Source organism: Ranitomeya variabilis, chromosome 7, assembly GCF_051348905.1.
Source record: "Ranitomeya variabilis isolate aRanVar5 chromosome 7, aRanVar5.hap1, whole genome shotgun sequence".
NCBI classification, from domain to species: domain Eukaryota; kingdom Metazoa; phylum Chordata; class Amphibia; order Anura; family Dendrobatidae; genus Ranitomeya; species Ranitomeya variabilis.
In genome coordinates this window covers 232,700,952-232,722,724 of record NC_135238.1, presented here as the reverse complement: position 1 = coordinate 232,722,724, position 21,773 = coordinate 232,700,952, and the positions used below count along the sequence as shown (strand labels likewise).

General features: G+C 48.0%; 1 protein-coding gene and 1 long non-coding RNA gene across 3 annotated transcripts in view; one reads left to right on the top strand and one right to left on the bottom strand.

The window, feature by feature from the left end:
- The window catches only part of IHH (Indian hedgehog signaling molecule), a 75,452-nt gene extending 59,103 nt beyond the window's left edge, over positions 1-16,349 (bottom strand). The window contains exon 1 of one of the 2 annotated variants that reach the window (XM_077273173.1): positions 15,499-16,349. In XM_077273173.1, coding sequence (XP_077129288.1) covers positions 15,499-15,801 — 303 coding nt within the window. In that variant the 5' untranslated portion in view covers positions 15,802-16,349. The remainder of the gene's footprint in view (positions 1-15,498) is intronic. The other variant, XM_077273174.1, reaches the window with a different exon arrangement.
- LOC143784662 (uncharacterized) overlaps positions 1-21,773 on the top strand; it is a 260,577-nt gene that overhangs the window by 136,196 nt on the left and 102,608 nt on the right. The gene's annotated exons all lie outside the window — the stretch shown is intronic.

Below are 21,773 nucleotides of genomic sequence, written 5' to 3'. Positions count from 1 at the left end.
TCCCAGCGCTCAGACCACCAGCGATCAGTAAGTTATCACCAATTTTACATATGTACACTGTGACTCCACCAGCAGAATAGTGAGTGCAGCTCGGGGGTATAATACAGGATGTAACTCAGGATCAGTAATGTAATGTATGTACACAGTGACTGCACCAGCAGAATAGTGAGTGCAGCTCTGGAGTATAATACAGGATGTAACTCAGGATCCGTAATGTAATGTATGTATACAGTGACTGCACCAGCAGAATAGTGAGTGCAGCTCTGGAGTATAATGCAGGAGGTAACTCAGGATCAGTAATGTAATGTATGTACACAGTGACTGCACCAGCAGAATAGTGAGTGCAGCTCTGGAGTATAATACAGGATGTAACTCAGGATCAGTAATGTAATGTATGTACACAGTGACTACACCAGCAGAATAGTGAGTGCAGCTCTGGGGTATAATACAGGATGTAACTCAGGATCCGTAATGTAATGTATGTATACAGTGACTGCACCAGCAGAATAGTGAGTGCAGCTCTGGGGTATAATACAGGATGTAACTCAGGATCAGTAATGTAATGTATGTACACAGTGACTGCACCAGCAGAATAGTGAGTGCAGCTCTGGAGTATAATACAGGATGTAACTCAGGATCAGTAATGTACGTACACAGTGACTGCACCAGCAGAATAGTGAGTGCAGCTCTGGAGTATAATACAGGATGTAACTCAGGATCAGTAATGTATGTACACAGTGACTGCACCAGCAGAATAGTGAGTGCAGCTCTGGAGTATAATACAGGATGTCTCTCAGGATCAGTAATGTAATGTATGTACACAGTGACTGCACCAGCAGAATAGTGAGTGCAGCTCTGGAGTATAATACAGGATGTCTCTCAGGATCAGTAATGTAATGTATGTACACAGTGACTGCACCAGCAGAATAGTGAGTGCAGCTATGGGTTATAATACAGGATGTCTCTCAGGATCAGTAATGTAATGTATGTACACAGTGACTGCACCAGCAGAATAGTGAGTGCAGCTCTGGAGTATAATACAGGATGTAACTCAGGATCAGTAATGTAATGTATGTACACAGTGACTGCACCAGCAGAATAGTGAGTGCAGCTCTGGGGTATAATACAGGATGTAACTCAGGATCAGTAATGTAATGTATGTACACAGTGACTGCACCAGCAGAATAGTGAGTGCAGCTCTGGAGTATAATACAGGATGCCACTGTAGTGATTTTTCTTACATTAAATACTTGCATACATTATATTGTTAAACCGTAGAAGAAAGTGAATATAGACGATATAAGGAAATCCCTCTTGTTTGTGGACTTTTGGCTTGAGGACACTTTATGAGAACACTTGTGATGGAAGCAGCTGACATTCCTCAGGTACAGATTTATAACTGGAGATAAGAAACAATATAGTGAAAAATGAAACCTGAAGAATGGAAAGAAGCCGGGTCTGTGCAGTTGTCATTTCTTGGTTGCTAACTACTTCATCCCAAAGTCACTTATTGCCCTGATTGATCCATGTTGTTATATGCACAGTGATATTTAGCATTTTCATTCTGCAGTGATTCATTTCACGATTCTTTATCGTGGGCAGCTCCTTTTTCGGATACAAAGCTCCAAATCCCCTACTAAGACAATGCAATCATTCTGTCCCCCTAGAGGAGCTCAGGTGCAGCTATATGATATAAAGATATATGTTTATATACTGATTATACGGTTTTACAGTGTCGGCTGCTGCTAGGAAAGAGACCGAAATCTGAAAAATACCTATATCCAAGGGCGTAACTACCGCAGTGACCGCTACAACCTGGCCAGGCAAGTGAGGGGCCCGCCGACGCCAGTAAATACTTCAGCTGGATGTGCATCCTCGGATGCACATTCAACTGAAGTGTATTGCAATGCACAGACCCATATGGTCCATGCACAGCAATACATGCAGTCGGCAACTAGAGGCCACAAGCTGATGACTGCTTGCACGGGAACGGGGGCACATGGCAGTGACGTCATGTGCTCCCGTTGCTTGCACCCTGAAATCAGCTGCCGGCTTCAGAAGAGGATGTCGCATGGAGGGAAGATGAGTATTCTCCTTTTTTTTTTTTAAATCAGTGAGTACATAGCGACAATACTACATCTATGACTATGGGCTATGTATTATACTGTATGAAGGACTATGGAGAGTGCACTATATTATATGGAGGACTATGGGGTACATTATAATACATGGAGGACTATGGGGTGCATTATGCTATATGGAGGACTATGGGCTGTGCATTACACTAAATGGATGACTATGGGGAGTACATTACACTATATGGAGGACTATGCGGTGCATTATACTAAACGGATGACTATGGGCTGTGCATTATACTATATCCATTATATGGAGGACTATGGGCTGTGCATTATACTATATAGAGGATTATTGCCTGTGCAATATACTATATGGAGGACTATGGGTTGTGCATTATACTATATGGAGGACTAAGGGGAGCGTATTATACTATATGGAGGACTATAGGCTGTGCATTATATTACAGTTATGCTCAAAAGTTTACCTACCCCAGCAGAATTTTAGCTTTCTTGGCCTTTTTTTCAGAGAATATGAATGATAACACCAAAACTTTTTCTCCACTCATGGTCAGTGGTTGGGTGAAGCCATTTATTGTTAAACTATTGTGGTTTCTCTTTTTAAATCATAATGACAACCCAAAACATCCAAACAACCCTGATCAAAAGTTCACATACCCCATTTCTTAATACCGTGTATTGCCCCCTCTAACATCAATGACAGCATGAAGTCTTTTGTGGTAGTTATGGATGAGGTTCTATATTTTCTCAGATGGTAAAGCTGCCCACTCTTCTTGGCAAAAAGCCTCTGGTTCCTGTAAATTCCTCTGCCGTCTAGCATGAACTGCGTGCTTGAGATCTCCCCAGAGTGGCTCAATGATATTGAGGTCAGGAGACTGAGATGGCCACTCCAGAATCTTTACTTTGTTCTGCTAAAGCCAATGACAGGTCGACTTGGCCTTGTGTTTTTGAACGTTGTCATGTTGGAACATCCAAGTATTTCCCATGTGCAGCTTCCAGGCCGATGAGTGCAAATTTGCCTCCAGTATTTGCTGATAATGTGCTGCATTCATCTTTCCTTCAACTTTGACCATGTTTCCAGTGCCTTTTGTAGCTCACACATTCCCAAATCATCAGTGATTCACCTCCATGCTTTACAGTAGGAATGGTGTCCCTTTCATCATAGGCCTTGTTGACTTCTCTCCAAATGTAACATTTATGATTGTGGCCAAAGAGTTAAATTTTGGTCTCATCATTCCAAATTACCTTGTTCCAGAAGTTTGAGGCTTGTCTCTGTGCTGTTTTGCGTATTGTAGGCGAGATACTTTGTGGCGTTTGCGCAGTAATGGCTTTCTTCTGGCGACTCAACTATGCAGCCCATTTTTGTTGGTCTACCTGACCGTGGTTTTGTTTTTACAGAGCCCCTGATTTTCCATTTGTTAATCACAGTTTGAATGGCTGACTGGCATTATCAATTCCTTGGATATCTTTTTGTTTCCATTTCCTGGTTTATACAGTTCAACTACCTTTTCGCGTAGATCCGTTGACAATTCTTATGCTTTCCTCATGACACACAATCCAGAAACATCAGTGGCTGGATGAAAGATGCAAGAGTCTGTCTGGATCCCAGAAGCTCACTCAGCTTTTATGCACAAACACTGATCACAAGCAAACAGGTCACAGGTGAGGATATTACCTTTAGTAGCCATTCAAACCCATTTGTGTCAACTTCAGTGCATGTTATCAGGCCAAAATCACCAGGGTATGTGAACTTTTGATAAGGGTCATTTGGATGTTTTGGGTTGTCATTATGATTTAAAAAGAGAAAACAGTAGTTTGACAATAAATGGCTTCATCCAACCACTAACCATGAGTGGAGAAAAAAGCTTTGGTGTTATCATTCATATTCTCTGAAAAAAAGCCAAGAAAGCAAAAATTCTGACAGGGTATGTAAACTTTTGAGAACATCTGTATATGAAAGACTATAGGATGCATTCTACTATATGGAGGACGACTGGGGGCGCTACACTATATGAAGGATTATGGGGCACATTATACTATATGGAGCACTATGGGCTGTGCATTATACTATTTGGAGGACTATGGGCTATGCATTACACTATATGGAGGATTATAGGCTGTGCATTATACTTTATCGAGGACTATGGGATGTGTATTATACTATATGGAGGACTATAGGGAGCGTGACTATGGGCTGTGCATTATATTATATGAAGGACTATGATACATTCTACTATATGGATGACTATGGGGGCGCATTATACTACATCAAGGACTATGAAGGGTGCATTACACTATATGAAGTTCTATGGAGCGCATTATACTATGTGGAGAACTATGGGGGGTGCATTATACTATTTGGAGAACTATGGGGCACATTATAGTATATGGAGAACTGTGGGCCGTGCATTATACTGCATGGAGGTCTATGGGGACTGTAGTATACTGTGTGTAGGAATATGGGGTCCCACGACTTCTATGTATGCCCCTGGTGAGTATAATAGTCTATATGAGTATGATGGCGTATGTGTGTGTGTGTATATATATATATATATATATATATATCTAATATATAAAGCTGAATGTGTGTGTGTGTGTATGTATGTATGTATGTATGTATGTCCGGGATTGGCATCTGAACCGTAGCAGCTACAGCCACAAAATTTTGCACAGTCACACGTCTGGACCCCGAGAGCGTCATAGGCTATGTTGTGAGGTGAAATTTTAACCCCGCGCTTTCCAATTCACCAAACAATTTTGCCCCTATCTACATAATGGGGAAAAAGTGAAAGGAAAAGTGTTGGAGGCGTCGCAGCTACAGGCACAAAATTTTGCACAGTCACACGTCTGGACCCTGAGAGCGTCAAAGCTATATTGTGAGGTGAAATTTTAACCCCGCGCTTTCCAAGTCACCAAACAATTTTGCCCCTATCTACATAATGGGGAAAAAATGAAAGGAAAAGTGTTGGAGGCAAATTAACAGCTGCCAGATGTGAACAAGGGGGACTTAAAGAATGACAGCGATGGCGCCAAAGAGTATATACTGTACAGTTGCTAAGGTGGGGCCCCAACATGGGATAATCACACCACCACGGGGATATGAACACACACACAAAATGCGCCACACACTACCACGTGCTCGAACACATATACCACCCTCAGTGCACATTTCACCACACATACACCAACCTCGCCACATAAAAGTAGAAACACAAAAGTCGCCGCTCAAAACTCGCCACGCGCAAAACTCTCCACATGCAAAACTCGCCACACGTGCAAAACTCGCCACACGCAAAACTTGCACACGCAGAAAAATTGCCACACGCAGAAAAATTGCCACATGCACAAAAGTTGCAACACATGCAAAAGTTGCCTCACACAAAACTTGCACATACTCAAAAGGCACCACACATAAAACTCGCCACGCGCAAAACTCGCCATGCGCAAAACTTGCTGCACACAACTTGCTACACTAACCTGTCACATGCAACTCGACACACAAAAAGTTGCTACACGCATGTCGCCACACAAAACTCATCTCACAAAAGTCCCTACATGCATGTCGCCACACGCAACTCAACACACACAACTTGACACACGAAACTCGCCCTAAAACACACACAAGTCTGGTATCCTTCAAAAATAAAAATCTGATTAATAAGCAGACAAACTACAAGAGCAACAAATGTACCATATAGGAATCCGGCAGCTGTCAGTCACATGACCTGTCTATTATGTGTATGTGTGAGCTAATATATACTGCCAGGGGGGAGAGCTTCCTGTTGGCTGGGGATTTATCAGGCTGCCATTTTAGCTTACAAATACTGAGGTAAAAATACTGACCAAATAACGTGTGAACGAGGGCTAATACAGGAGGAGATGGCATACAGCTATATACTATATACAGGAGATGACACACAGGTATATACTATTTACAGGGGAGATGACACACAGGTATATACTATATACAGGAGGAGATGACACACAGATATATACTATATACAGGAGAGATGACACACAGGTATATACTATATAGAGGAGGAGATGACATACAGGTACATACTACATACAGGAGGAGATGACATACAGGTATATACTATATACAGGAGGAGATGACACACAGGTATATACTATATACAGGAGCAGATTACCTACAGGTATATAGTATATACAGGAGGAGATGACACAGGTATATGCTATGTATAGGAGGAGATGACATACAGGTATATACTATATACAGGAGATGACACACAGATATATACTATATATAGGTGAGATGACACACAGGTATATACTATATACAGGAGATTACATACAGGTATATCTAATATATAAAGCTGAATGTGTGTATGTATGTATGTGTGTATGTCCGGGATTGGCATCTGTACCGTCGCAGCTACAGCCACAAAATTTTGCACAGTCACACGTCTGGACCCCGAGAGCGTCATAGGCTATGTTGTGAGGTGAAATTTTAACCCCGCGCGTTCCAATTCACCAAACAATTTTGCTCCTATCTACATAATGGGGAAAAAGTGAAGGGAAAAGTGTTGGAGGAAAATTGACAGCTGCCAGATGTGAACAATGAGGACTTAAAGAATGAGAGCGATGGCGACAAAGAGTATATACCGTACAGTTGCTAAGGTGGGGCCCCGACATGGGATACTCACCACACACGGGGATATGAACACAAACACAAAATGCGCCACACACTACCACGTGCTTGAACACATATACCACCCTCAGCACACATTTCACCACACACACACACCAACCTCGCCACATAAAAGTCGAAACACAAAAGTCACCACTCAAAACTCGCTACATGCAAAACTCGCCATATGCAAAACTAGGCTCACGCAAAACTCGCCACACGTGCAAAACTCACCTCATGGAAAACTCACCTCATGCAAAACTTGCACACACAGAAAAATTGCCACATGTACAAAAGTTGCACCACATGCAAAAGTTGCCTCACACAAAACTTGCACATACTCAAAATGCACCACACATAAAACTCGCCACGCGCAAAACTCGCCATGCACAAATCTTGCTGCACACAACTTGCTACACTAACCTGTCACATGCAACTCAACACACAAAATGTTGCTACACGCATGTCGCCACACAAAACTCATCTCACAAAAGTCGCTACATGCATGTCGCCACACGCAACTCAACACACACAACTTGACACATAAAACTCGCCCTAAAACACACACAAGTCTGGTATTGTCCTTCAAAAATAAAAATCTGATTAATAAGCAAACTACAAGAGCAACAAATGTACCATATAGGAAATACGGCAGCTGTCAGTCACATGACCTGTCTATTATGTGTATGTGTGAGCTAATATATACTGCCAGGGGGGAGGGCTTCCTGTTGGCTGGGGATTTATCAGGCTGCCAATAGCAACCAATCACAGCTCAGCTTCTATTTTGCTACAGTTAATTAACCTGAGCTCTGATTGGTTAATATAGGCAACAAAGACATTCTCAGTATAACAAAGCTAATATATGTTGTGAAATGCTTCTATTTGCTTAGTTTTTGCCTTTTAATAATTACATTTCTATCTATTTGTTTTGTGGTTTTTGTGTGCAGAATAAATTTTTGTTAACACATTCTATTTTGCTAACAGCAGTCATTAACCCGGGCGAAGCCGGGTAGTACAGCTAGTATATATATATATATATAATGTGGGTATGTATGTATGTGCATATATATATATTTATATGATGTGTGTGAGGGTGGATAGATATATACGTGTGTGTTTGAGGTTGAATACATATATCAGGATGGGGGAGCGGTCAAAATCTTACACCGAGGTGTCTTACTGCCTATATTTACCATATGCAGATCAAAATCTGTTTTAGGCCGGTTTCACACGTCAGTGGCTCCGGTATGTGAGGTGACAGTTTCCTCACGTACCGGAGCCACTGACACACGTAGACCCATTAAAATCAATGCATCTGTGCAGATGTCATTGATTTTTTGCGGACCGTGTCTCCGTGTGCCAAACACGGAGACATGTCAGTGTTCGTGGGAGCGCACGTATTACACGGACCCATTAAAGTCAATGGGTCCATGTAAAACACGGACCACACACGGACCTTCTCCGTGTGCAGTCCGTGTGGCGTGCAGGAGACAGCGCTACAGTAAGCGCTGTCCCCCCCACATGGTGCTGAAGCCGCGATTCATATCTTCTCTGCAGCAGCGTTTGCTGCAGAGAAGATATGAATAATAGTGTTTAAAAGACAGATCTATGTGTCCGCCGCCCTCCCACCCCCTGTGCGCCCCCCCGCTGTTCTGAAAATACTCACCCGCCTCCCTCGCAGTGTTCTGTGCTGCCCGCCCCTTCTACTGTATGCGGTCACGTGGGGCCGCCGATTAGAGTCATGAATAGGTGGCTCCACCTCCCATAGGGGTGGGGCCGCCTATTCATGACTGTAAATGAGCGGCCCCACGTGACCGCATACAGTAGAAGGCGCGGTCAGACCAGGAAGCATCGACAGCCTACGAGGGAAGTGGGTGAGTATTTTCAGAACAGCGGGGGGCGCACAGGGGGTGGGGGGGCGGCAGACACATAGATCTTTCTTTTAAACACTATTATTCATATCTTCTATGCAGCAAACGCTGCTGCACAGAAGATATGAATCGCGGCTTCAGCACGATGCAGTGTACCACACGCGTGGGTACCACACGCTCCGTGTGGTACCCACTCGGCACACGGGCGGCACACGTGTGCCGCACGTATGGCCTACGTGAGCTCACGGGCACACGGACACGGATAACTCCGGTACCGATTTTTTCCGGTACCGGAATTATCTGGACGTGTGGGACAGCCCTTATAGTGGGTTTAGAAGACGTATCTATAACACTGGTCAACAGCATTTTTGGTGCCAAAGATATTTCATCGAATTTAGGGTATTTTTGGGGTGCTGATTCTGAATATGTCATCAGTTTTGCCAGATTGGCTCAAGTTTTTGAGATTTTTGGTATCTTATTTATAGCACTTGTTGGTAAATGCGACGCATCATCTCATTAATTTCTTTGGATTAGTACTTGAACTGAGCAGTTCTCAATATAGTTTTGTGTTAATTAGTGTTCTAAAAGTTTGTTCATAGCTTGATTTTTGCACTAACTTTATGTTGTTGTCTGTTTTCCAGTGAAAAGCATGAACTCATCAAGAAGTTGTCTTAACGATCCAGACTCATTCTGTTACATTTGTGGTGAATACACACTGCCAAAACATAGAAGAAACATAACAGACTTCGTAAAAAAAGTGTATTTTGCCTATTTTGGGGTTATGCTTGGGGACCAAGACAAGTTTTGGGCACCACACATAGTGTGCAAAGCATGTATCGAATTATTACGAAAATGGAGCAAAGGACAAAGAAAAAGCTTCAAATTTGGTGTTCCAATGGTGTGGAGAGAGCCAAAAAATCATCATGATGACTGTTATTTATGGTAAACACAGGTACAGGCACATCTTCACAATGAGGGACAGGCCTTCTTGCAGATTCCATGTTACTCCCATTTTCGTTTCTTATGCTTATTGAATCCTTGCACTTGCACTGCACAGAAATAACAGTCATCATGATGATTTTTTGGCTCTCTCCACACCATTGGAACACCAAATTTGAAGCTTTTTCTTTGTCCTTTGCTCCATTTTCGTAATAATTCGATACATGCTTTGCACACTATGTGTGGTGCCCAAAACTTGTCTTGGTCCCCAAGCATAACCCCAAAATAGGCAAAATACACTTTTTTTACGAAGTCTGTTATGTTTCTTCTATGTTTTGGCAGTGTGTATTCACCACAAATGTAACAGAATGAGTCTGGATCGTTAAGACAACTTCTTCTTGATGAGTTCATGCTTTTCACTGGAAAACAGACAACAACATAAAGTTAGTGCAAAAATCAAGCTATGAACAAACTTTTAGAACACTAATTAACACAAAACTATATTGAGAACTGCTCAGTTCAAGTACTAATCCAAAGAAATTAATGAGATGATGCGTCGCATTTACCAACAAGTGCTATAAATAAGATACCAAAAATGTCAAAAACTTGAGCCAATCTGGCAAAACTGATAGCATATTCAGAATCAGCACCCCAAATTCATTAAAATATTTTGGACACCAGAAAAAAAAATTTTTTTTGTTGACCTGTGTAATCAATGGCTGTAGCTTGCCTGCGAGTCTAAGGTAGTCTGAAATATGCCCTGTTGCATCGAAGATGAAGGCTGCTGCTCCGTCCTCCATGCTTTACATTACTGCTCTGCTTGTTCACATTGAATTCTGTGTTTTTGCTTTTTTTTAAACTCGTTTTATTGAAGGATTCCACAATATAAGATAACAAACATATAATATCATAACATAGCATCAAAGTAATCCACATCTCAAATTTAAATTGGCATAAATATGACAGAATACCTTCAATAATAAAATATATAAGCAAACAAACACATAAACCATAACATTGAGTATAATACACTTTACTAAGCGCTGCACTTCCTAATCAACGGGTCTTCAACAAGTGTTTTAAATTCTCATCAAGTCAGGTCATTCTAGACATTTGTTAGTAATCCCACATAGATCATCACATTCCCAACCTAGTATAGGTCTACACATCAGGGGGGACTATATCGCGAGATTGAAGAGGCCATAGAGCCAGGGGTCAGGTGCGTCAACGGCGAGTCACACCACCTGTCCCAAATCTTCTGAAACTTCTGAGGACATCCTCTGTTTCTGTATAGTATGTTTTCATAAGGAATTATATCATTCACAAGCTTCTTCCATTGATTAATCGAGGGAGATTTCCCTCCCATCCACCTCAATACTATCGCTTTCCTAGCCAAAAATACAGCCTCCCTAAGAAATATTCTATCATGATGGGCCCACATCTCTTCATCCGCGGCCCCTAGAATACACAATTCCGGTCCACATTCGATCGGTATCCCCATTATCGGCTCCAATGTATTTACAACCTCACACCAATATCTCCGTATAATCCTACAGTTCCAAATGAGGTGCCAGAAGTCGGCCCCGGATTCTGAATTCTTTGTTTAAGCAGTCAGATTTCTCAAGTCTGATTTTTATTGCGGTAATGATCTGATAGTTATAAGCTACCGAAATTTATCATGAAATTGGTGCACATGGACAGAGAGGAATGACCCCGAATAATGGAACTTGGGAGAAACTCTCATCATTGTAAGGGTATGTTTCCACGGTCAGGAAACGCTGCTTTTTTGACGCTGCGCAGAGCTGCAGCGTCAAAAAAGCAGCGTCCAGATGTTCCAGCATAGTGGAGGGGATTTTATGAAATCCTGTCTCCACTATGCGTGGAAACCCGCACGCGGCGGCCCTGCGACTCCGGACATGCTGCGCGTCTTTTCAGATCGCAGCATGTCTGTACACCTTGCGGGGACGCAGCGTCCCCGCAAGGCATATCACAGGGCCCTATGGGAGCGAGCGATCATCCCGGATGTGAAGAGTTAACACATCCGGCATGATCGCGTCCCATTAAGGGGGCGGGGCTTAGCGCCGAGCGGCGATACCGCCGCCCATCCGTACCGTGGAGACATAGCCTAAATCTGGCAGGAGGTAGAAGTAAAAGATGCAGAACTTCTTGTGCTCGTGAGTCTCAGTATAGGCTGGGATACAGAAATTCATCGTAACCCTCAAGATTTTGTCCGGATGGTGACTTTCCCCTCCTGAGCCATCACTTTTTATAGACTTGCATTGACTTATTTAAAGGGGTTTTCCACAACTCTGCAGTACAGCTGATAAATGCCTGATTGCTGGGACCCCCAACAGTTCGTAGACTGCCCCCTGTACCTCTTCACTGCATGGCTTTAGTAAGGTGGAGTGTAAAGAGGCGCTTTCTCCAGGTTAAAGATGTGCGGTTTTTGCTCCCCTGAGTGTCCTTTTTGTTTATTGCACCATGTGGTGCCAGAGTCTTATCATTTAGTGCTAATTCTTATCATTTTTATCAAGCAAGAACTGGACCGTGTCCTCCACAAGTCCACATAATGTGAGCTGAAAAAACCTCCAGCGCTGCTCCCCGTTACCTGCTCATCATACACTCGTCATTTTGTATGTAAATCACTATATATACTATATAGCCCCCAACATCCCCCTGTGTGCACGCAGAAGTGACCGCAGTAAACCCCGAGCTCTACGCACACGCTTGAGCTATGTTCACATGAGCAAAAATGCTGCGTCTTTTCCTGCAAGTGTCTGCACCAAGATGCACAATAGCAATCTGCTCTCATTACTATGTTTTAGTGGCATTTTTTGTTAGTTTTTCCTTATTTTTAGACATTTTTTGAGCAGTTTTGACACAGCAGAGTTTTTGTGCATTTTTAGTGCAGCAACACTGGGACTGTGCAGATAAAATAGCGATTGCATTTTTTACATGCATTTATCAGGCTCTCCATAGAAGCCAAAGGAATAAACTCACCAAGAGCAACACACCTCTTCATAAACTCACATCTATGTTGATTGAACTGATAAACGGCAGCAGATTTTCTGCACAAAAAATGCAGCATTTCCGATATCTGGGAATATGACCATAATTAAGCATCTTGGCCTCTGTATTACCAGGACCCCCGGGGACTTCTGACCCAAACCAACACCCTGATAGAGATCTATAGGGGATATCTGGAGAACCACAGAGAGGGGCTGGTGATTAATGCAGCTACCTTACAGCTGTCTGAATCCAGCCTTATAGAGGGGGCTGAGATATTGGGGGCTGTTTGTCAGGTTCCGCAGAGGGATTTTCATCCCTCCCGATATCTCAGCTTCCCGTGACTATATGGGATCGTATCACTATCTTTCTATCATGCCTGTAACCTCCCTGGAGTGAACCTGCTGTTGGTTGTTGCTCTCGGGACAATTTGTTGGCAATTTACAACCAGATCAAAGTCCACGTGACAATCAGATCTCAGAGTACAAGTGACAATTTGTGACCAATTCTTCCAGCTGCAGATCTGCAGGTGATCTGTGAATCCATCAGGACGGAGGAGATTGTGCCCATTATCCAAGCAGGGTCGTAGATAAGTATCGGATCTGACCAGATGCCAAACATCCCATCCCTATGCACTTGAAGTACAGAAAAGCAGCAGTCCCATGTAAAACCATTTAAATCCACTAATTACTGTTAATTTGGCAAATTAAAATTTAAAGCAAAATGACAAATGACTGCAGTAAGACTGAAATGTAACGTCACAGTGGTCTGCAGCTGTTGGGGAACTACAAGTTGCAGCGCAGAGCTCAATGGCACATGACGGCAGTAACAACACTACACTAGTCTGCAATCTGCAGATCAGAGCTGGAGGTGAACTACCAGTCCCAGCATGACTGCTCACAAGTCTGAAGGTGTAAAAACATTTGGTGGGAGTTTCCTGCAGTTCCCAGGCAATATTGGGAGTTGAGTTGTGGTTTCCAAACAGCTGGAGAACCTCCGATTACTGACTACAGTCTTAAAGCAGCTATTCTAATGAGCCAATGGAGGACTTGCTGATATTTGTAGTGCCACAGCAAAAGAAAAGCAACAGGTAGCCTGCCTATGCCCAGAGTGATATTACATGGCGAGACCGTACAGCTTTACATTGCAGACTCCATTCTATACTTTGTCAAACTGCAATTAAATCCCAAAATAACCAGTGAGCAGCTAGAAGACCCCTCATCATATAGGAAGAGAGAGACTCCCCTGTAATTACGGAGTGCAGGAACCATTAGCCACCAAACCCCCTCCCTGGACATCAGCAGAACTAAGTGGATGTGCTGCAGATCTGCAGGTTGTTACAATGTAGTCACTGTGTGCATGGCATCACCTGGATGATACATAAATCCGCAACATTCCCCGCTGTACACTGATCCCCATCATGGGCTGATCCCATAATCCGGCACCTCTGCCATAAACTGTCCTCAGCTTCTCCCCACATTTCTGCCACCTGTCATGAGCCCAATCCACTGCTCAGAACTGTGCCCAGGTGCTGTCTCTGCCTTATCACCTGGGTAGCGCCAATCTCAACCACATCATTGCCATGGCACATGTCAGCCTCACACCATCAAACTGTTTAGGATCTTGCCCATGTAAAGAAGTTATCACATGTCACCTATTGGTGCCCACCCTTACCCATGTCACCTGTGCCCACCCTTACCCATGTCACCTGTGCCCACCCTTACCCATGTCACTTGTGCCCACCCTTATCTGTGCCCACTGTAGCCCATGTCACCTGTGCCCACTGTAGCCCATGTCACCGGTGTTAGGATCTCACTCATCTGTATCATCCATAGAAGTCACCTGTAGCCTAAGCTCCATTCATTGCCTACTTGCCATGATTGCACCACCATATTAGTGTCACCCTCACCTTTGCCAGTCTCAAACTCTTACTTTTATCCTGAACCCATCCTTACCTGTGATCTTCATCTCCCCACCTGTGCCAATCACATCCCTTCCCTAGTGCTACTATCAATACATCATAAGTGCCCCCATTCTCCCTCTCATTGGTCACTTCCGACACATGTGCCCCATCTGTGCCAGCCTTATCCCCTATTTTATGCATTACAATGCAAGTCTTTATTGCCACCCTTCACCTGTCAGTCTCACCACTTATTTTCTGCTACCATCAGTCTTATATGTGCCAATGTTCTCATCCCAGACCTGTGCCCCTGCCCTGTGCCAACCTGAACCTTCCACATGTGCTCCATCATAACCTAATAAGTGCCAACGTCCCCCCTGCTTGTCACACCCCTACTAGTCTCATCGCCCTATGTTCCATTCTCTATCCACACCTGAGCCAATCTCATAAACCTCCTGTGCCATTTTCCCTCACAGCTGCCCAGTCTCATCGCCCTCCTGTGTGCCATTCTTCCTCACCTGTGCCAGTCTCATCGCCCTCCTATGTGCCATTCTCCTCACCTATGCCAATCTCATCGCCCTCTTGTGTGCCAGTCTCCCTCACCTGTGCCAGTCTCATCACCCTCATATGTGCCATTCTCCCTCACACCTGTGCCATTCTCATCGCCCTTCTATGTGCCATTCTCCTCACCTGTGCCAGTCTCATCTCCCTCCTATGTGCCATTCTCTATCTACACCTGTGCCAGTCTCATCGCCTTCCTATGTGCCATTCTCCCTCACCTGTGCCAGTCTCATCGTCCTATGTGCCATTCTCCCGCACACCTGTGGCAGTCTCATCCTATGTGCCATTCTCCCTCACCTGTGCCAGTCTCATCTTATGTGCCATTCTCCCTCACCTGTGCCAGTCTCATCGCCCTCCTGTGTGCCATTCTCCCTCACCTGTGCCCGTCTCATCTCCCTCCTGTGTGCCATTCTCCCTCACCTGTGCCCGTCTCATCGTCCTATGTGCCATTCTCCCGCACACCTGTGCCCTCACCTGGGTCATGAGTCTGTCTGCCCCCGTGTTCTCCTCGTCCTTGAAGATAATGTCCGCGTTGTAGTTGGGGGTGAGCTCCTTGAAGCGCTCCGAGTTGCGGGCGATCTTGCCCTCGTACCTCCCGCTGGCCCCCAGCGTCTTCTCGGGCACATTGGGGCTGAACTGCTTGTAGGAGAGCGGGCTGAGCTTGGCAGGTCTTCGCCTCCTGCCCACCACCCTGCCCGGCCCACAGCCGTGCACCGCCGGGCTCAGGAGCAGCGCAGCGCCGCAGAGCAGCAGCACGAGCAGGGGGGGCAGCTGCATGGGGCGTCCGGTGCTCCCTGGGGCTGCCCTGGATCACGGGAGCTCCATCCGCCGCTCCTGCCCCCAGCGACACTCCCGCTCCTGTGATCTCCGGTCAGCGGCGAAGTCTCTGCGTCCGGCGCGAAGTCCAGTGGGTTCTGCCTGCGCCCCAGTGCTGCGCTCCGGGGTCTGCGCTCCTGGTATTGCGCTCCGGGGTCTGCGCTCCTGGTAATTCTGCGCTCCGGGGTCTGCGCTCCTGGTATTGCGCTCCGGGGTCTGCGCTCCTGGTATTGCGCTCCGGGGTCTGCGCTCCTGGTAATGCGCTCCGGGTAATGCGCTCCTGGGTCTGCGCTCCTCAGGTCGGGCTGTGCTCTGCTCTTGTGCCGCTCTGCACTGTCCGCCCGTAATAAATAGTTCAGGCGGTTTGTTTTGGCACCTGGATCACACGGGAGGAGGGGGCGCTCTATATACCGGGGTCTGCGGAGCTCGCACTCACTCTCACGCCCACTGCTCCTCTCACCCGTCACCTATAATAATCCGTGCGGCCGCCGGGTCACCTCTGCAGGGCGGGCGGGGGCTCCAGCATCAGCAGCAGCAAGTCAGCCGGAGGATGTCACTGAGCTGTCACCGGAGCTGTCAGTGTGTGCTGCCACATGTGAGCCGAGGGGGGGCACCTGGTGCAAAACATAACACTGAGGGGGCACCTGGTGCAAAACATAACACTGAGGGGGCACCTGGTGCAGAATACATCACTGAGGGGGCACCTGGAGCAGAATACACCACTGAGGGGGCACATGGTGCAGAATACACCACTGAGGGGGCACCTGGTGCAGAATACACCACTGAGGGGGCACCTGGAGCAGAATACACCACTGAGGGGGCACCTGGTGCAGAACACACCACTGAGGGGGCACCTGGTGCAGAACACACCACTGAGGGGGCACCTGGAGCAGAATATACCACTGAGGGGGCACCTGGAGCAGAATACACCACTGAGGGGGCACCTGGAGCAGAATATACCACTGAGGGGGCACATGGTGCAGAATACACCACTGAGGGGGCACCTGGAGCAGAATATACCACTGAGGGGGCACATAGTGCAGAATACACCACTGAGGGGGCACCTGGAGCAGAATATACCACTGAGGGGGCACCTGGTGCAGAATACACCACTGAGGGGGCACCTGGAGCAGAATATACCACTGAGGGGGCACCTGGTGCAGAATACACCACTGAGGGGGCACCTGGTGCAGAATACACCACTGAGGGGGCACCTGGAGCAGAATACATCACTGAGGGGGCACCTGGAGCAGAATACACCACTGAGGGGGCACATGGTGCAGAATACACCACTGAGGGGGCACCTGGTGCAGAATACACCACTGAGGGGGCACCTGGAGCAGAATACATCACTGAGGGGGCACCTGGAGCAGAATACACCACTGAGGGGGCACATGGTGCAGAATACACCACTGAGGGGGCACCTGGTGCAGAATACACCACTGAGGGGGCACCTGGAGCAGAATACATCACTGAGGGGGCACCTGGAGCAGAATACACCACTGAGGGGGCACCTGGTGCAGAATACACCACTGAGGGGGCACCTGGAGCAGAATATACCACTGAGGGGGCACATGGTGCAGAATACACCACTGAGGGGGCACCTGGAGCAGAATATACCACTGAGGGGGCACCTGGTGCAGAATACATCACTGAGGGGGCACCTGGTGCAAACATAACACTTAGGGGGCACCTGGTGCAAAACCTACCACTGAGGGGGGCGCCTGGTGCAGAATACACCACCCTGGGGGCACCTGGTGCAGAATACACCACTGAGGGGACACCTGGTGCAGAATGCACCACTGAGGGGCCACCTGGTGCAAAACACAACACTGAAGGGGCACCTGGTGCAGAATACATCACTGAGGGGGTACCTGGTGCAAAAGATAACACTGAGGGGGCACCTGGAGCAAAACATAACACTGAAGGGGCACCTGGTGCAGAATACACCACTGAGGGGACACCTGGTGCAGAATACACCACTGAGGGGGCACCTGGTGCAAAACATAACACTGAGGGGGCACCTGGTGCAAAACATAACACTGAGGGGGCACCTGGTGCAAAACATAACACTGAGGGGGCACCTGGTGAAAAACATAACACTGAGGGGGCACCTGGTGCAGAATACATCACTGAGGGGGCACCTGGTGCAGAATAAATCACTGAGGGGGCACCTGGTGCAGAATACATCACTGAGGGGGCACCTGGTGCAAAACATAACACTGAGGGGGCACCTGGTGCAGAATAAATCACTGAGGGGGCACCTGGTGCAGAATAAATCACTGAGGGGGCACCTGGTGCAGAATACATCACTGAGGGGGCACCTGGTGCAAACATAACACTTAGGGGGCACCTGGTGCAAAACCTACCACTGAGGGGGGCACCTGGTGCAGAATACACCACCCTGGGGGCACCTGGTGCAGAATACACCACTGAGGGGACACCTGGTGCAGAATGCACCACTGAGGGGCCACCTGGTGCAAAACACAACACTGAAGGGGCACCTGGTGCAGAATACATCACTGAGGGGGTACCTGGTGCAAAACATAACACTGAGGGGGCACCTGGAGCAAAACATAACACTGAGGGGGCACCTGGTGCAGAATACATCACTGAGGGGGCACCTGGTGCAGAATACACCACTGAGGGGGCACCTGGTGCAGAATACACCACTGAGGGGGCACCTGGTGCAGAATACACCACTGAGGGGGCACCTGGTGCAGAATACACCGAGGGGGCACCTGGAGCAGAATATACCACTGAGGGGGCACCTGGTGCAGAATACACCACTGAGGGGGCACCTGGTGCAGAATACATCACTGAGGGGGCACCTGGAGCAGAATATACCACTGAGGGGGCACATGGTGCAGAATACACCACTGAGGGGGCACCTGGAGCAGAATATACCACTGAGGGGGCACATGGTGCAGAATACACCACTGAGGGGGCACCTGGTGCAGAATACACCACTGAGGGGGCACCTGGAGCAGAATATGCCACTGAGGGGGCACATGGTGCAGAATATACCACTGAGGGGGCACCTGGTGCAGAATACATCACTGAGGGGGCACCTGGTGCAAACATAACACTTAGGGGGCACCTGGTGCAAAACCTACCACTGAGGGGGGCACCTGGTGCAGAATACACCACCCTGGGGGCACCTGGTGCAGAATACATCACTGAGGGGGCACCTGGTGCAAAACATAACACTGAGGGGGCACCTGGTGCAGAATACATCACTGAGGGGGCACCTGGTGCAGAATAAATCACTGAGGGGGCACCTGGTGCAGAATAAATCACTGAGGGGGCACCTGGTGCAGAATACATCACTGAGGGGGCACCTGGTGCAGAATACATCACTGAGGGGGCACCTGGTGCAAACATAACACTTAGGGGGCACCTGGTGCAAAACCTACCACTGAGGGGGGCACCTGGTGCAGAATACACCACCCTGGGGGCACCTGGTGCAGAATACACCACTGAGGGGACACCTGGTGCAGAATGCACCACTGAGGGGCCACCTGGTGCAAAACACAACACTGAAGGGGCACCTGGAGCAGAATACATCACTGAGGTGGTACCTGGTGCAAAACATAACACTGAGGGGGCACCTGGAGCAAAACATAACACTGAGGGGGCACCTGGTGCAGAATACATCACTGAGGGGGCACCTGGTGCAGAATACACCACTGAGGGGGCACCTGGTGCAGACTACACCACTGAGGGGGCACCTGGTGCAGAATACACCACTGAGGGGGCACATGGTGCAGAATACACCACTGAGGGGGCACCTGGAGCAGAATATACCACTGAGGGGGCACCTGGTGCAGAATACACCACTGAGGGGGCACCTGGTGCAGAATACATCACTGAGGGGGCACCTGGAGCAGAATATACCACTGAGGGGGCACATGGTGCAGAATACACCACTGAGGGGGCACCTGGAGCAGAATATACCACTGAGGGGGCACATGGTGCAGAATACACCACTGAGGGGGCACCTGGTGCAGAATACACCACTGAGGGGGCACCTGGAGCAGAATATACCACTGAGGGGGCACATGGTGCAGAATACACCACTGAGGGGGCACCTGGAGCAGAATATACCACTGAGGGGGCACCTGGTGCAGAATACATCACTGAGGGGGCACCTGGTGCAAACATAACACTTAGGGGGCACCTGGTGCAAAACCTACCACTGAGGGGGGCACCTGGTGCAGAATACACCACCCTGGGGGAACCTGGTGCAGAATACACCACTGAGGGGGCACCTGGTGCAGAATACACCACTGAGGGGGCACCTGGTGCAAAACATAACACTGAGGGGGCACCTGGTGCAAAACATAACACTGAGGGGGCACCTGGTGCAAAACATAACACTGAGGGGGCACCTGGTGAAAAACATAACACTGAGGGGGCACCTGGTGCAGAATACATCACTGAGGGGGCACCTGGTGCAGAATAAATCACTGAGGGGGCACCTGGTGCAGAATACATCACTGAGGGGGCACCTGGTGCAAAACATAACACTGAGGGGGCACCTGGTGCAGAATACATCACTGAGGGGGCACCTGGTGCAGAATAAATCACTGAGGGGGCACCTGGTGCAGAATAAATCACTGAGGGGGCACCTGGTGCAGAATACATCACTGAGGGGGCACCTGGTGCAGAATACATCACTGAGGGGGCACCTGGTGCAAACATAACACTTAGGGGGCACCTGGTGCAGAATAAATCACTGAGGGGGCACCTGGTGCAGAATAAATCACTGAGGGGGCACCTGGTGCAGAATACATCACTGAGGGGGGCACCTGGTGCAGAATACACCACCCTGGGGGCACCTGGTGCAGAATACACCACTGAGGGGACACCTGGTGCAGAATGCACCACTGAGGGGCCACCTGGTGCAAAACACAACACTGAAGGGGCACCTGGTGCAGAATACATCACTGAGGGGGTACCTGGTGCAAAACATAACACTGAGGGGGCACCTGGAGCAAAACATAACACTGAGGGGGCACCTGGTGCAGAATACATCACTGAGGGGGCACCTGGTGCAGAATACACCACTGAGGGGGCACCTGGTGCAGAATACACCACTGAGGGGGCACCTGGTGCAAAACACAACACTGAGGGGGCACCCGGTGCAAAACATAACACTGAGGGGGCACCTGGTGCAGAATACATCACTGAGGGGGCACCTGGTGCAGAATAAATCACTGAGGGGGCACCTGGTGCAGAATAAATCACTGAGGGGGCACCTGGTGCAAAACATAACACTGAGGGGGCACCTGGTGCAGAATACATCACTGAGGGGGCACCTGGTGCAAAACATAACACTGAGGGGGCACCTGGTGCAGAATACATCACTGAGGGGGCACCTGGTGCAAAACATAACACTGAGGGGGCACCTGGTGCGGAATACACCACTGAGGGGACATCTGGTGCAGAATACATCATTGAGGGGGCACCTGGTGCAAAACATAACACTGAGGGGGCATCTGGAGCAGAATACACCACCGAGGGGGCACCTGTTGCAGAATACACCACCGAGGGGGCACCTGGTGCAGAATACACCACTAAGGGGGCACCTGGTGCAGAATACACCACTGAGGGGGCACCTGGTGCAGAACATAACACTGAAGGGGCACCTGGAGCAGAATACACCACTGAGAGGGCACCTGGTGCAGAATACACCACTGAGAGGGCACCTGGTGCAGAATACACCACTGAGGGGGCACCTGGTGCAGAATACACCACTGAGGGGGCACCTGGTGCAGAACATAACACTGAAGGGGCACCTGGTGCAGAATACACCACTGAGGGGGCACCTGGTGCAGAATGCACCACTGAGGGGGCACCTGGATCAAAATACATCACTGAGGGGGCACCTGGTGCAGAATACACCACTGAGGGGGCACCTAGTGCAGAAT